Source organism: Physeter macrocephalus, chromosome 6, assembly GCF_002837175.3.
Source record: "Physeter macrocephalus isolate SW-GA chromosome 6, ASM283717v5, whole genome shotgun sequence".
Lineage (NCBI taxonomy): Eukaryota > Metazoa > Chordata > Mammalia > Artiodactyla > Physeteridae > Physeter > Physeter macrocephalus.
In genome coordinates, this window is record NC_041219.1 from 73,763,982 (window position 1) to 73,782,105 (window position 18,124).

General features: G+C 39.3%; 1 protein-coding gene across 6 annotated transcripts in view; it reads right to left on the bottom strand.

Moving 5' to 3' along the window:
- The window catches only part of ITPR2 (inositol 1,4,5-trisphosphate receptor type 2), a 537,217-nt gene that overhangs the window by 228,637 nt on the left and 290,456 nt on the right, over positions 1-18,124 (bottom strand). For all 6 annotated transcript variants that reach the window (XM_024129066.3, XM_028491109.2, XM_028491111.2 and 3 more), the window contains 2 exons: positions 5,785-5,975; positions 347-489 (listed from right to left, as the gene is read on the bottom strand). In XM_024129066.3, coding sequence (XP_023984834.1) covers positions 347-489; positions 5,785-5,975 — 334 coding nt within the window. The remainder of the gene's footprint in view (positions 1-346; positions 490-5,784; positions 5,976-18,124) is intronic.

An 18,124-nucleotide genomic window follows, 5' to 3' on the forward strand; every position in this document is an offset into this window, starting at 1 on the left:
TTTTTTTTTGCGGTACGCGGGCCTCTCACTGTTGTGGCCTCTCCCGTTGCGGACGGAGCACAGGCTCCGGACGCGCAGGCTCAGCGGCCGTGGCTCACGGGCCCAGCCGCTCCGCGGCACGTGGGATCTTCCCGGACCGGGGCGCGAACCCGTGTCCCCTGCCTCGGCAGGCGGACTCTCAACCACTGCGCCACCAGGGAAGCCCTGGAGGTATATTTTAACACGATTTTAGACCTTTTACGTGCTCTGCGAACGGTCATTAGGCATCAGCAGAGTACAAAGCAGGGACGTCAGAGGCCACCTCAGTGCAGCAGCACCTGCAGCATCTCAGGCTGTACGCACTTACTTGGACATGAAAGCACCGCATCTTATTCTTGCGTCGCTCCCCTCAGGAAACAGTAGCTCTGGACTGTACAGCACATCCACCAACACAGAGAATTCAGCCTGCATCATCGGGCTGAACTGCTGCTCCAAGGACGCCACTACATCCTAAGGAATAAAGCACAAGAGAAACCATGTAAAGACCTAACTCAGATTTCATCCTTTGAAGATAGGACAACCTTAAGAATACTAACCAGGAATGAGATGTGGGAATTTCAGAGAAGAGGCACCCTACTTCCCACGGTACCAAATGTCTGTGCTTTAAGTATAGGCTGGTTTTCTGTATGAAAACTGTTTGAGTCTCCTTTTTCATTTATGCTATAAGGGAGGGGTGGGTAGCTATATGATTTCTAAGGATATACAGACAAGATGAAAAGTCAGTAAAGCCACTGTTACAAGCACTGCAGTGTTTAAGGTTGCACTAGAGACGATGCAGGCATTCATCAAATTGGGGTATGCTCAGCAAACAGCTAAAAAAGACTTCACATATGTCATTGGTCATCCGGAACTAACCATTTCTTCCAATGGGAAAATTCCTTGACATATTATCTGAAGCTGTAGTAGTACTATACAAGGGTTCAATGGCACTGAATAGTATTGCAAATTATATTTTTTGATAGACACTATTGGTCACCTGCCAATAGCCTTTCCTCATCCTCTTCCTTGCTAACAGAATCTCCATGTTATTTCTCAGTCAGGTAACAACATTCTCAGGGAGATGAGCTCCCTCAGCCTAAAGACAAGATTGACTAGTTTAAGCCAGTCATGGTCATTCCATTTCTCCTGCCAGTAATTGATTAGGAATGATTATGTGACATAGTCCTGGCCAATAAGACATCTGGTGAAGTCTGCTGAGTGTGGGGCTGTGTACAGGGGGAGGACGGGGCAGATTCTTCAGGACCTACCTATGATAGTAGTAGCTACAGTATACTTGATACTATAGTATACTTGAGGTAGTAGCCATCTCAAGATAGCTCGAGAGTGTGAAAATCCAAAATATGAGGCAGCCCTCTTATGACCTTTGGAGACCAGCCTTAAGCTGAAAGGCAACAGACCAACGGTGTTAAGGCCTGGACCTATCAAGCAACTGAACTAATCACCTCAGGAAGAGCCCCAAATCCAGATTCCTTGCTATGCGAAAGATGTATTTTTTATTGTTTAAGCCACTTTTAGCTGAATATTGTGTTAATTATAGCTGAAAGCATCTGACGTGTTTCTAAAATGGACTACAAGCAATGATAATTTACTGAACATTCTTTAATGATTAAAGCATCCCCTCTTTGTTTTTCAGATAACTAAGTTAGAAAATAAACCAAAAAAACTCACATAAAGCAATACTTTATTCACCCATACCTGTGGCATATTTTGTCAAGCAGAAGACTGACTGCCAATTGCTCATTGGTACTCTCAGCTATAGCAACATGCTTTTTTTTCTTTTTTTTAATTTGTTTGGTTGCACCAGGTCTTAGTTGAGGCAGGTGGGCTCCTTAGTTGCGGCACGTGGGCTCCTTAGTTGTGGCATGCGAACTCTTAGTTTCGGCATGCATGTGGCATCTAGTTCCCTGATCAGGTATTGAACCCAGGCCCCCTGCATTGGGAGCACGGAGTCTTAACCACTGTGCCACCAGGGAAGTCCCACAACATGTGTTTTTATGTTGTTTTCTTCCTGGTAGTCTCTTGATTTCTTATGGCTAGATCTCAGGGGTTAAATTGTTTAACTCTTTCCTCTCTTTGTAGCAAAAGTGATCATTTCTACTTCAATTACTCTAAATAAGCTTTCTGAGAAATTCCTCATGACAGCTAAGAGAGACTACTAGAGAGGAAATCACATAAATGGGAAACTAGATATTATACAAAGGTGGGAAAAGAATATGCTTATCCAATGTGACCATATTTAATAAAACATCACTAACACATACCTATCTTTCAGATTACCTCTCTTCTTCCTTTCATTTGCTAAACAAATTGTGCCCAGGCTTCCATGATGTGAATTCTGTCTTTATCTCCTATTTTGATCATGGGCCAACTATGTGATCTCTGATTCATTATTTCTCCACGTGAAAACCCAGGGTAATGATACTAGCAATTACATGGGATTAAAAGTAAATACATAAAACAGCCTCTACGATGTCTTGTAATAACCTATAATGGAAAAGAATCTGAAAAAGAATCATCGTTGAACATCTGAAGCTAACACAACATTGTAAATTAACTCTACTTCAATTTTTTAAAATGCTTAAAAAAAAACAGGCTCGAACACGTATTGACCACTTAGTATTCCTGAATAAATGTTAGTAATTATTGAGTACCAGTTAGCTGCAATCATCACCCTGTTGCCAGACCTAGTGGTTCCTTTTCTGACCTCATGTCACCCAACCACTGCTAAGCATTTTACACACTTGTCCCTACTCTGTCAAACACTTTCCGTGCTTGGCTTCTGTAACATCACACTCACCTTATTTTCCACCTATGTCCTGACCACTCCTTTACCAGCTCCTGGTAGCTCCTGGTCCTTTTTCTTCTATATCTACAGTTTCTTGCGAGGAATCTCACACAATTCCATGGTTTTAATATCATATGTATGCTGAAAATCCCCACATTTATATTTCCTGTATGGACATCTTTCCAAACCACTTCAGACTCATATATCCAGCAGACTATTTGACACACTCACAGAGATACTGACATAGACATCCAACACTTAAAATTCTCCATACAGAATGCCTGATTCCAACTCTCCCATTCTTCCCTATCTTAGCAAATGATCCAATCATATCACACCCAGGCTCATCCTTGATTTCTCTTTCCAACATCTCACATCTCATCCATCCATCCATCAAGTTCCATTGGCCCTAGGACCAACTATATCCAAAGTTCATCTACTTATCTTCATTGCTACTGCTATCCCCTTAAGCCAAGCCACCAACACCTTTTGCCTGAATTAATACAATAACTACCTAACTAGACTCACTGCTTCCATGTCTGGACCCTATAATCCATTCACCATTCAAAATCCACAGTGTTTTTTAAAAGGTAAACCAAGTCATGCCTATACTCTGCTAAAAATCTCCAATGATTTTCCATCACATTTAGAATAAATCCAAATGCTTTACCATGAAAGTCTCTACATGATTTGGCTCCTTATTTCATAATACTCTCTTCCTTTGCTCACTCCTGCCCCAATGGGCTTCTCTTGGTTCTTCAAACCCACATCCTCGTTCCTGCCTTAACATCTGTGCATTTACTCTTCCCTCCCCATGAAGCTCTCTATCCTCCTATCTTTGAATAGATTATTCCTCTTCATTATTTGGGTCTCAACTCAATGTCTCCTTAATAGAGAGGAGCTCCCTCACTACAGGATCACTCTCCCAGTGATTCTCCATCATATTGTTATACTGATTTATTTTATTCATAGCAGTTTTAATTCTCTAACATCATATCATTTATTTAATGCATCAGAATGCATTTTCTGTGAGGGCACAGACCTCATGGTTCTATCTCCAGTACTTAACACAGTGGCTGGAAGGGAGTTTTCATCAAATATATATTTATCCAGTGAATGCCAATGACTGTGCTAAAAGAAGTTTAAAGCACGCCCTCTTTATTTCTCCCCTGAAATGTCTACCCCTCTGGCTCTCATGAACCTGGCTTCCCTCCTTTCTGATGGTGTCTTTTTTTTCTCATTTATTTGGCCATTCTGCCACTTCCGGCCGCTCACAAAATGTTCTTTGCTTTTCCTATCACTATACTCTCTATTTCAGCAATACCAACCACTATCCTCACTCCATCTATTATCTCCAAGTATAGACTTACCTTCCTATACATTCAGTAGCCTATAAACCTAATTCACTGTATGTTCAACGATCATAGCCAACATCCTTTTACTGGATTCTCTCCTTCCCTCTTACAATGAGGAGTCTATAACATCACCTAGTCTCCAATCATCAGTGCCTCTTAAACACCCCTCATGTCCCTTCTCTATCTCCATCCAAAAACCACCAGGTCTATTCACCCTGCCTTCATTATTGTATATAACACCTATTTTTTTCATTTCATTGATACCACCACCTGGCTGATATTTTTAGTAATTTCTTATTAATCTGCCTTCCTCTAGTCTCTTTCTGATATTTCTATCCTGCAAACCAATAACTGCTTACTCATTTATAATGACATATTCCTCAAAACATTTAATGACTTATAATCTTCAAGTTTTCAGACTGAGTCTAACTTGTCTTTTTTTTTTTTTTTTTTTTCCTTCAGCTTTGCCACATGGCATGCAGGATCTTAGTTCCCTAACCAGGAATCAAACCTGTGCCCCTGTGGCCCCTGCAGTGGAAGCACGGTCTTAACCACTGGACCACCAGGGAAGTCCCTAACTTGTCTTTATAATCACGTATAACGCTCATCTATCAAAACTCTGAACCTTCACCATTTAATCTACTCATTACCTCTTACAATATTTATTCCAGTTCATGTCTTGACCATTCTCCACGCCAAGAACTTTCCTCAAGCCATACCCCAGTTCATCCCATGAAATCTTCCACTAATTACGTGAGAGGGAAGATATCTGTTATGGGCTGAATTGTGTCCCTCTCAAAACTCGTATGATAAAGCCCTAACCCTGGTACTTCAATGTGACTATATTTGGAGTTAGGGCCTTTAAAGGGGTAATTCAGTTAAAATGAATTCATATGGATGGCCTCTAGTCCAAAATGCCTGGTGTCCTTATAAGAAGAGAGTAGGGCACAGATGTGTATGCGCACAGAGGAAAGACCAGATGAGGACACAGTGACAAGTAGGCCATCTGCAAGCCAAGGAGAGAGGCCTCAGAAGAAAACAACCTGCTAACACCTTGATCTTGAATTTCTAGCTCCAGAACTGCGAGAAAATAAATTTCTGTGGGTTAAACCACCCAGTCTGTGGTATTTTGTGATGGCAGTGCAAGCAGACTAGTACAATGTCTCTCTTTACTCAGGGTCCCAGAATGTCCAGGCCCAAAACAGGAGTGGGATACTATGCAAATAATTTGGGAGTAAAGGGGCTCACACCATTCTCACCAAAGGAGCGTAAAAGGATACTTAGAGATGAATTGAAGCAAGGTTGTGAATACTTATTACATGAGTCTTTACAGTAAATTATTTTACCTAATGTATTGAAGTTATTAAGACCCATTACTCTACTATCAGAGCACATTAAATAATACATACTCACCAAAAACAACTCACCACAACTTCTACCTAGAAGCTATGCTTTTTGAAAGGGTGGTGTTCGTAAGACATTGTAAAGTAATGCCTGGTCCCCAAGCAGAATTTGATATTTTTAACCATATTTTATTTATGTGACTACATATATTAAAAATTATAACTTAGAAAATATTAATGCCATTTCATGCTCTTATTGTACCTGTAACTTTTCAATAATATTTCTATAATCCCAAGAAGGCCCTCCAAGAGCTTCCTTAAAGCGTGGTCCAGAGCGAGCTGATAGTCTCCAACCCATGGCCGCTCTCTGCACCATATTGGAATGACTCTTCATAAAAAGAGTATTAACTTGGCCGTCCAAATCCACCGGAATGGCAATTCCACGATTCTTTGCTGAAAAAGAAAGATTTAAAATATTTTCCTCTTTATTTGACTAAAGCTACTTGCATGCTATCAAAATAATTTTATAAAGATAGAACAAATAAAAAAGAAAAAATAAGATAAATAAATTCTGGGATGTAATGTAAAGCATGGTGACTATAGTTAGCCATGGTGTATTACACATTTGAAAGTTACTATGAGAATAGATCTTAAATGTTCTCATCACAAGAAAAAAATTGTAACTATGTGAGATGATGACTGTTAACTAAATTTATTGTAGTAATCATTTCACAATATATACATATATCAATGACAATATTATATGTCAATTATATCTCAGTAAAATTGGGGGAAAAAAGAAAAATGTCAAACCTTCAAATTCTGTCAAATTATTTTATATAACTGCAAAAGTTTTTAACTTGAAAGTATCTCAATTCTTAAGACCAATTATTAAAGTGGGTTCATTAACTATTCAAGAATTTATGTGATTTCTTGATGGTTAATGTTTGAAACGCACTTTACACAGCAGCAACATGGCAAAACACTGTATACCAACCATGTAAATTTGTACCTTCCAAGATGCAAAGGAAAATTAAAAAGAAGACGGAAGACACGTGATAAAATCCTGCCAGTCCATTTTATTAATATAATTCACGTGTATGTGCCTGTACACAAATGCACAACACTGCATGTGGTAAAACATCTGAGAGAAGAAATAAAAAACTGACAAGTATAAAAAAATCTGCATTGGAAGACAGTACACAGTACATGTCCTTCTTTCTTCCCAAGATCCAATGAAATTTATATTTTAATACACTTAAATCACAATACTGAAAAATAAGAATGCTTGCCGTAAGGAAAACAGAAATGTTGAGGCATTTTTTGCAAGCAGAATGAAGATGGGATTTGTCCATCAGAGAAAGAAGAAAGAAGAAATTGCTCTACAAGAGATTAGAGTTAGAACAGGACTTCCTAGGTTCCCAGACAAACACAAAGTGGTCACGGGGGGTGGGGAAGTCATCTGGCAACTCAAGAAGGAATAGCATCTGAATATCTGGGAAGTGAAGGCCTTCATCCCTCTGGCTAGCGTAAACAGAGCAGCTGGCGGCAGAGGTTTTTACCCAGAGGATAAAGTTAAAGACATGCAGAAATGTTCTCTCAACAAACACGAATACCTGCCTGGAGAGAATGCCAAATGAAGGGGTTAAGAATTGACAGAGAAGCAGAACAGAGCTTGAAGAAACTGCAAAGTCCTCATCAAATAAGCAGTAGCACAGCGGGGAGAGAGAAGGCAGCTCAAAGAAGAAGAGAAAATATACAAAAGATCCCAAGCCCAGACGAAAGCCCTCCTTATTTTAACACTTCTTAGTATTCCCAGCTTGCCTTCTGCTTCACACACACACACACACACACACACACACACACACACACACACACACACTTCAAGAAAGCCTGTGTATCATTTATTCAGCCCCTCACCCAGAACTCAGGGTAAGCCCTGTCATTTACATGAGAAAGCTAGTACAGAAACAGAGCCTCAAAACTGCAGTGGAAGCCTGAGCCAGTCATTATAGATCTTTATGACACACCACCAAAAATCACAGGGAAAACCAAGAACATTAAAAATAACTAGCCCCAGTGAAAACAAATGATTTAGGGAAGCACAAAAAATATTTAAATGATTCTAATTATTGTCCTCAGAAAATGTGAGCATATAGTGCCTCCAAAACATTAGGAAAAAAAAAAAAAAGAAAGAAATCTTGGAAATTAAAATATGATTGTGCAAATAAACATTTCAAAATTGGCTGAAAAAGAAAAAAATAGGAATAAGGACCAAGTTGATAATCTGGGAAAGTTAAGGAATCTTGTAGAGCATAAAAGAGTCAAACGGGGGACTTGCCTGGTGGTGCAGTGGTAAAGAGTCCGCCTGCAAATGCAGGGGACTGGGGTTCGAGCCCTGGTCTGGGAGGATCCCACATGCCACAGAGCAACTAAGTCCGTGCGCCACAGCTGCTGGGCCTGCGCTCGAGAGCCGGTGAGCCACAACTACTGAGCCCGCGCGCCACAACTACTGAAGTCCGTGTGCCTAGAGCCCGTGCTCCGCAACAAAGAGAAGCCACCGCAATGAGAAGCCCACGCACAGCAATGAAGAGAAGATCTCACTCGCTGCAACTAGAGAAAGCCCAAGAACAGCAACGAGGACCCAGCGCAGCCCAAAAATTAAGTAATTAACTAATTAAAAAGAGTCAAAGGGAAAATAAAACAGAGAATATGAAATAGGGAGGGTCATCCAGGAAGTCAAATAACTAATAAATGTAAGCTCTAGAAAGAAATATCAGAGACAATGAAAAGGAAGAAATGATTAAGAAAATATAGAGGACAATTAGTCACCTTGAGCTGAAGAAAGATGTTAAGTCCTTAAACTGAGAAGGTCTACTGTGTGTGTTAAGTAGGATTAAATAAGCATATTGGCCACATTCTAGTAAACATCTATAATGTTATTATGGATTGAATTCTGCCTCCCAAAAATATATGTTGAAGTCCTAATTCCAAGGAAAACAGCAACAGTGGGCAGTACTATTTCTGCCGGTGAAAATTCTCTGAAGCTCAGAGATACTTAAAAACTTCTCTGAAAACAGATAATTTTAGCTACCAACACAAAAAGTTCCCAATTTAAACAAGAGCTCAAGCTGAAGTGTTAAGGAAATAATAACAGCTCTAAGGCAACCCTAACGATCAATTGCACCACTGCCCAAATTTCCGTCGTGAATGTTTTCCTAACATTCATTATACATTTCCCTTTCCAAAGCATACAATGTCTCTGTTTCTGTCCATCACACACAGCAAAGCAACTGCACTCCTGTCCCATCTGAAGGACCGACAGCCTTGAAAAGGCCAGGCTGCACATATTTTTATAAATACTTAATCCTGCACCATGATCAAATTCCGGCAAGACTTTCATCCTTTTATGGCTGTTTCACATATAAACTGGGTTTGCTCTCAACGTTCAAAAGTCAAACAGAAGACAATACCTCTTATATGTTATTTTTTAAGCAACAGAAAATAATGAAAATTGTGAAACTGAAAGTTGCTCAAAACTTACCACAACAAAGTTTCCGCTCATGTTTAAACAAAGTTGAGTGGGGGCGGGGGGTGGACTTACCTCCCCTTTAGGAACCAGGTACGTTAGATACAACTAACCACCAAGTGAGCATTTGTTGCTATGAACGTCACTTACACAAAGACGCGCTCAAGGAGTATTCTTCTAATGATATCAGTGGAAATGGAATCCAGTGGTAGCACCTCTATTATTCCTAGCAGTGCAGCCCTCCTATCAGTGTGGTCATGGAAGTCTCACCCCCGCACCCCTATCTCATGCATCTATGAGCTGCTGCCACTATTCCACTACTGCCAGCAGCAGGGACAAACCAGAATGAGAAGACTCCACCATCCCAAACTTTATTGAAAGGGTTTTTTGGTCCCCCAAACTGTACCACTCTAGGTGGTATTTTCTAGTCTCTTGTCTTAGCACAGATTGCACGATATAAATTAACTGGCTAAAATAAACCTTACTTTCTCATGTCCAAAGGTAAACTCTAGCCAAAGGCTAAATCACAATTTCTAGGCAATAAAAGAAAATTAACTATGCAACTGGGGAAAGGATTTGAGTTAAAATAAGTCAGCTGTGTAGATAATGACGAAATTTTTCAAGTAATTGTAAAAATATTAATACCATTAAAGACATGGCCTGAAATAGATTCTCTGCACTGTCAAAATATTATAAAGATTAATTTGAAAACAAAGTTGACAGTGCTAATTTAGCTTTCTATATATTGTTTAAAAATTAAAGCAGAAGATTGTGACTAGGGATAGAAAGGAATTAATTCATGATCTCACTTACAAGATCATTAATAACTAGAATAATATTTTTCAAATGTAATCAAAAATATGATTCAAACTTAGCTTCCTTTTATTTAGCTAGAAAAAATTCTGATATAAATAGTACATTGCAACGTGAACTAGGACGAATTCTTGGGTTTAATGGTTATCCCACCTCCCCGCCCCCAATAAGGAAAAACTAATGAATTTACCAACAGTCAGTTATTCTTCGGGCATGTAGCATTAACTCCAACTTCTGTGTTTTAGCGGTCACATTAAAGTTTAAGATGTTTAAAAAATAAGTCTTCCTGTTTCACTCCTAAGTTGGACTGCAGCTAAGATACTATCTTGTTAAGGGTATTTTGCCAGAGAATAAGAATATGGAGTTCTTTAAAAACTAATAAGAGAGAGGATGGGTTGTTATTAAAGCATTCACCTTTTATAGAGTTCTGCGCAGTGACAGTTCTCTAAAATGCGTTATCTTTATTCACAGGTATTGTGATTATTGGGCTAACCAACTAATTAGGTTTACAAATCCCGAAAATTCTCTAGATATGCCCAGATTTTGCAGTGATTTTAAGATGTAATTGAAATCTATTTCTAATTATTATTCACTAAGTCTTGCAAATTGTGTGAAATTTTTAAATTAGACAAAATTACTGGTGGTAACTGCCAGACCAAAAATCTCTGAGAACACACATATTGCAGTGGTAAGTGCCATGGAAAAAAATGCTTAGACAGATAAACTGACAGGTAGGGGGAAGAGGCAACAGAAAGTGTGAGCGGTAATTATAACGCTTCATTTATTGTCAAGCACTCCTGTACAGGTCCACAAGAGCAAGGACAGCTGGTGCACAAGGAAGGTATAATGGAGTGGGCAGAGAGTAGTACCTTTTCTGAATCATGTCAAAATATCCAGGATAAATCTGTAATGAAACACTAGGGTTCTTAAATACAAAGAACACTAAAAACACAAAATGTATCTTTCTTGTTTGGTACTCAAACTATACTTAATTAACCCCTAAATTGAATAAATAAAATAATTGTATTACAAGTGTTAAACAGGATGTGGAGAAAAGGGAATCCTTTTGCACTGTTGGTGGGTATATAAATCGGTGCAGCCACTATGAAAAACAGTATGGAGGTTTCTTAAAAATTAAAAATAGAACTACCATATAATCCACTTATTCTACTTCGGGGTATGTATCCAAAGAAAATGAAGGCACTAACCCCAAAAGATATACACACCCCCATGTTCAGTGCAGCATTATTTACAATAGCTAAGATATGGAAACAACCTAAGTGTTCATCAATTGATGAATGGATAAAGAAGATATGTTTTATATATATATAAAACATATATACACACATACAATGGAATACTACTCAGCCATAAAAAAGAAGGAAATCTTGCCATTTGGAACAACATGGATGGATCTTGAGGTTATTATGCTGAATGAAATAAATCAGACAGAGAAAGACAAATACCACATGATTTCACTTATACATGGAATCTAAAAATCAAAACAAATGAACAAGCAAATCAAAACAAAACTCATGGATACAGAGAACAGATCAGTGGTTATCAGAGGAGAAGGGGGTTAGAAGGTGGGTGAAAAGAGTGAAGGGGGTCGACTGCATGGTGACGGATAGAAACTATACTTATTGTGATGATCACTTTGTAGTGTATACAAATGTTGTACACTTGAAACTAATATATTGTTCTATATCAATTTTACCTCAATAAAAAAAAGAATATATAATTTTATGGTTGTGCAAGAACTAGTATTGGCACACGTGACTAGTCATCTGGAAAAAATTAAGTTAATTCCATATCTTATACCTTACAACTAAATATATTCCAGATAACTCAAAATTGTAAACAGTCACACCAAAAACACAAACAGACAGAGAAACTAAAAACATGAAAATTCTCAATGGGAATTAAGAAACAGCATCTTATACTGATCAAGGCCATTCTGAAGATGAAAGAAAACCTAAAATGCCTAAAAGAAAATAAATTTCTGGGCTTCCCTGGTGGTGCAATGGTTAAGAATCCGCCTGCCAATGCAGGGGACACGGGTTTGAGCCCGGGTTCGGGAAGATCCCACATGCCTTGGAGCAACTAAGCCCGTGCGCCACAACTACTGAGCCTCTGCTCTACAGCCAGTGAGCCACAACTACTGAGCCCCCGCGCTACAACTCCTGAAGCCCATGCGCCCTAGAGCCCGTGCTCCACAAGAGAAGCCACTGCAATGAGAAGCCCATGCACCACAACAAAGAGTAGCCCCTGCTTGCCGCAACTAGAGAAAGCCCGCGTGCAGCAACGAAGACCCAATGCAGCCAAAAATAAATGAATAAAATAAATGTTTATTAAAAAAAAAAGAAAAGAAATTCCCGCATGCCAAAAAAATTTGAAATGACAAATGAAAAATTGAGAAAAGATATTGGCTACTTATAGGCAAAGAGCTCATTTTCTTAAGAAATAAAGGGCTATCCAAACTATCGAGAAAAACAAAGCCTTCAGGAAAAGTGAGCAAAACACAAAGAGTGACAGTTCACAGAAAATACCAATGAATCAATCATATGGAAAGGTTTTGTTTTCCCTCACTCATAAGAAGAGAAACACACGTTAAAACTATAACAATACTTTTATTTATAAGATTTGCAAATATGTAAGAATTTGATAACACAGCACATTATCAAGGAGAAAGATACTCTCCTACACTGCTGTGGCATATAAACTGAACAACCTCTACAGAGGGCAGTATCTGTCAAAATTAGAATACCCAGAAATTCTACCTTTAGGTGTTTACCTTATTCTTCCTCATGAGCAAAATGATTGGAAACAACATAAATAACCAACAATGGGGTTAAATAAATTAGAATATAGGCACATAATAGGATATTATGCAGCCAATGACAAGAATAGGATATTCACTCATTTCTTTGTATTCACCCAGGTATTTTGTTCATACAATAAATATTCATTGAGTACCTACCATGCTCTAGGCACAGTGTCAGGCTCTAGAAATTTCTAACAGATAAGGTACTTAGTTTTATTCTGCTTTGTGATTTCCATACATGTTACATCTACCCCCAATGTACTAGAAATTCATTGAGGGCAGGAAATATGGTTTGACAGACTGCATTTCCCTAACAACTAGAATAATGCCTTTCAGATAATGATGGTTCATTATAAATAGTTGAATTAATAAATAAGTGAAAACCTTTATAAGATTTTGCCTTATCTTCTGACTCATTCATATTTAATTTTTTTAAAGTAATAATGGAGGGACCTTCCCTGGTGGTCCAGTGGTTAAGACTGTGTGCTTCCACTGCAGGGGGCACGGGTTCGATCCCTGGTCGGGGAACTAAGATCCCACATGCCGTGCAGTGCAGCCATAAATTAATTAATTAGTTAATTAATAATGGAGTTTTTATATTTCCATTATCACTTTAAAACCATAATTACAGGGATGTATTATGTCAAGCTCTTTATATAATCATCCATAACATCTAGATAGATGAAAATAGACATGTTTGTTTTAATAGAGACTGAATTTCTCTTCTCAAAGAATTAATGATTTATACACGCTCGAATTTCGGGGGGAAACAATTGGCTTGAAGATTGATCTTCATTATTCAAACCATTTGTAAAAGATATTTTACAGAATTTCCATGTGGAAAAAATGACTATGTTTCCAACAAAGTACCCAATATTAATCCCCCTAAATCATTTGAAGATTATGAAACACATGGAACAAAATTCTTTTTTAAGTGAAGTAACATGGGAGTAATCCTTGGATGCTTTTTCTCAAAGTACTTCTAACACGTGCTATTGTATTTTATATAAGTGAATAAACTTAGGAACAGTAACTGACCAAAGGCATTAACATCTTGATCAATATTTTGTACCTTAAAGGTATAAAACAATGTTTATTTAAACCGATTTGTGATAGTAGAGCATCACAAATGCCTGCTAACATGTCGGTCTAGAAGGGGTTCACACCTACCTGTGTGACCTAGCAAGCTGTCTAACCTTGCTAACCTCATGTCTGCATCTGTAAAATGGGGCTAAGAATTACATCCACATAATAGGGTTTACCACAACATCTATCACTAATAAATGCTCTCTACTCCCAGCCAGGTAAGTGCTAATTTAGTAAATACTTTTGCTGTTTTTACTACCTTTTGTGTCCAATGTACAAATATGGAACAGAGTGAAATACTTTTGTTTTGTTTTGTTTTGTTTTGTGGTACGCGGGCCTCTCACTGTTGTGGCCTCTCCCGTTGTGGAGCACAGGCTCCGGACGCACAGTCTCCGGACGCACACGGACGCACAGGCTCAGTGGCCATGGCTCACGGGCCCAGCCACTCCGCGGCATGTGGGATCTTCCCGGACCGGGGCACAAACCCGTGTCCCCTGCATTGGCAGGCGGATTCTCAACCACTGCGCCACCAGGGAAGCCCAGAGAGTGAAATACTTTTGATGACAGATGAGTTGAACCAATGTACTTGAGATCATTTTACAAACTGCAAACTGTTATATAAATGTAACTATAATAGATAATATAATAGCTATTTGCATGTATAGGAATATGTTTACCAATTTGTAAATGCACTGAAAATTTGCTTTATAAAAACTAAGTATTCTCCTGACTTGTAATACTTTTCTTAAATATGTCTATTCTTTGTTTTATAACTATAAATTCTTACATATTTGAATTACAATAATGCCCCTTTGTATTCTTAAAGAGTTGCTGAAACACGAAAATGACCTTGCACCTGAGTTATAAAACTTCAGACAGCTTCCTTCCATCAAGCCAAACGGCCATAGTTCTAGTTTATATGTCAGGGCTTCCTAAGATATGACTTCTGGGACAACCTGGTAGAGCAGAACTTTACACTCAGAGGAACCGGGATTTCAAATCCAACTCAACTACTTGCTAATCGGGCAAGTTATTTAACCTTCCTATGCCTAAATTTCACTATCTGTGAAGTATCTAGCTCATGAATTACTGTCAGTCAACAACATTCACAAACCGGCTTCATCAGAACCAGACACTTTTAGGCAGTAGTGATCAGTGAATAAAGCAAAGTCCCTGCTTTCACAGTTTATACTCTAATGGGAGAAGCTGACAACAAAGAAGCAAACAAACAAACAAACAAGGTGCTTTCAAATAGTGATAAGTGCTAAGACGGTCAGACAGGATGGGGGGAGCTGGAACACTTCACTGAGCACTGAGCTTTTGAACACGTGACCATCTGGGAGATAAGGATCCAAACAGTGGGAACAGCAGACACAAATGCCCTACGATGAGAAAAAGGCCTGTAGATGAGAGACAGAATGAAGGCCAGTGTGGATGAAGCAGAGCTGCGGGTAGGGAAATGGGGGAAAGTAGTAGTAGATGAAGCTCAGATGATGAAGGGCTTTCTAAGCCATGATAAGGCATAGGAATCTTCAGTGAAATGGAGAGTTTTATATAGGTGAAAGATATGGTTTGATTTACATTTTAAGATCACTCTAATTATTGTGTAGGGCATGGATTGTAGTGAGACTGGGGTAGAGGTGGGGAGTTCAGTAAGGAGACTCTTCTGTAATCCATGTCAGATTACGGTGTATTTGGACAAGGGTGCCCCACAAGAGAACACAAAAAGATGTATTTTAGAAGTGGAACCAATAGAACTTGCTATTGTATTTAATGCAAGTGAACAAAAGGGAGGAATCATATGTGACTCCCAAGGTTTTAAGATTATTAACTGTAAAATAGTTATTCTTTACAATGGGACAAAAATCTGCCTCCTGCAGCTACCATATGTTAATTATAATCCTACTCCTGGGAACCTGTAAAAGAAGTCCAGTCACACCTTGAAGTGTTGGAAAATAATTATGTTCCCCCTCGGATTTCTTTTCTTTGTCTAAATATTTCAAATGTTTTCAATCACTACACAAGTAAGATGGGTTTAGATCCCTTGACTACTATGGATGCTCACTTCTGAATGCCTCTCATTTTGGTTACGTGTTTTTCCATAAAGAGCATCCACCAACAAATAAAAAAAGATGTGGCCTACCCATCGCAAATCAGAATTTGCTTTTCACCTTTTTTATCCCAGACAATAGCTTATATTAATGTCTTTTTGACAGATACTTCATAGTCATTGTCTCTCAAAATCTAGTAGATTAATACCTATGATGATGTAAGCTAGGATACAGTAAAGACCATAAGAAAAGTTTAAATGGTCAAGTGAGGGTGAGTTCAGATCTGGACCTGGGAGTCAGAAATGGCTTTTATGGAGGAATTTGGACAAAGAATTTTTCTGAGTAATGGAAAAGATGCTGAGAGATGGCAATGGTGGAAACTGGAGAAAGAAAGTTATAGTGTGAGCAATGCCTGGGGCATAGCAGTTCAGTTTGCTGGGCGGGGGTGAGAAGCAGCGAGCAAGGTCAAAAGAGGAGGTAGGGCTGTGGAGGCCACAAACATTGCGATGAGGAATCCATCTTTAGTTTGTTAGGCAAAGGTATGTTGCTGAAGGCTGAGGACTTCGTTGTTGATGTTTTTAAACCAACAGAGCGAATTTCACTTCAAGAAGATTATTCTGGTAGCAGATTTATTTAAGTGAAGAACGACAGAAGGAAAGAACATTGAATGCCTACAGTGGTCCGAAAAGGAAGCAAAGAGGGGTCAAACTAGGCCATCATGGAGGAGAAGGAGGGGGGAAGGACAAATGTGGGGGATAGCGGGAATGGAATCTCCATAGCTTCCTAACTGTTCAGGTGGAAACAACAAACAAGGAAGTGGAAGAAAACATGCTGGCCATTTGCAGCAACATGGACAGGCCTAGAGATTATCATACTAAGTGAAGTGAGTCAGACAGGGAAAGACAAATACCACTTGCTATCACTTATATGCGGAATCTAAAATAGGATACAAATGAACTTATTTACAAAACAGAAACAGACTCACAGAGAAAACAAACTTATGTTTAGCAAAGGGGAAAGGGGTAACAGAGGGATAAATTAGGAGTTTGGGATTAACAGATACACAGTACTATATATAAAATAGATAACCAACAAGATCCTACGATATAGCACAGGGAACTATATTCAGTATCCTATAATAAACCAGAATGGAAAAGAATATGAAAAAGAATATGTATATTTATGTAGAGCTGAATCACTTTGCTATATACCTGAAACACTGTAAATCAACTATACTTCAATTAAAAAAAAAATCCTCACAAAGATAAAACAGATTTTATACCAATATATCACTCTTCCAAACCTACCCTGATTGTAGACTTAGATATAATTCTTTTTTAGACTTCCTATCACATATGTCTTTGAGCATACAAAGAGACTAAAATTTCCTGTTAAATCATAAACAGTCGAGGAGATGGTAGAAAATGGAATGAAAGACTCTTTAGACTGATCCAGTTTCAGTGACTGTTTTAAACCCCCAAAGCTCTGCCATCCTGCTCTGCAAGAGCTGATGTGAGTACACAGGGAGCACCACTGAAGTAGCAACTTGCAACTCTGAGGGAAAGCACAGCATGGAATCTCACTTGTGGCTCAAAGCTCTTCGCCTCTCAATTTGTAAGTGGTGTGAACAGCACGCCCTCTGTGCCCCGGGGTAGGGCCAACTGGTGTTTTCCCTCACTGCATTTGCTAAGTACTGAGGGAGGAAGAGCAGGAGGAAAAAAGAGGAGAAAAAAGGGGAGGAGGGGGCTTCCCTGGTGGCGCAGTGGTTGAGAGTCCGCCTGCCGATGCAGGGGACGCGGGTTCGTGCCCCGGTCCGGGAAGATCTCACGTGCCGCGGAGCGGCTGGGCCCGTGAGCCGTGGCCGCTGAGCCTGCACGTCCGGAGCCTGTGCTCTGCAACGGGAGAGGCCCAAGGGGAGGAGGAAGAGGAGCAGGGGAGAAAAAGCAGGAAGATGAGAAAGAGGGGGGACTGCCTTAAAATGTAAAATATAGAAATATACTTGGCTGCAAACACAATGTATCCCTATGTAAAATAAATAGCATCATCATATTTCTTTGCTTTTCCTTCAGATTTTAGCTTTTGATGGTTACTATATTTCCCAGCTGATTTGGTCCAAATGAAGATGCTTTTAGTACTGTTTTATCATAACTTGAAAAGTATATTATTAAGGGCTTCCCTGGTGGCTCAGTGGTTGAGCGTCCGCCTGCCGATGCAGGGGACACGGGTTCGTGCCCCGGTCCGGGAGGATCCCACATGCCGCGGAGCGGCTGGGCCCGTGAGCCGTGGCCGCTGAGCCTGC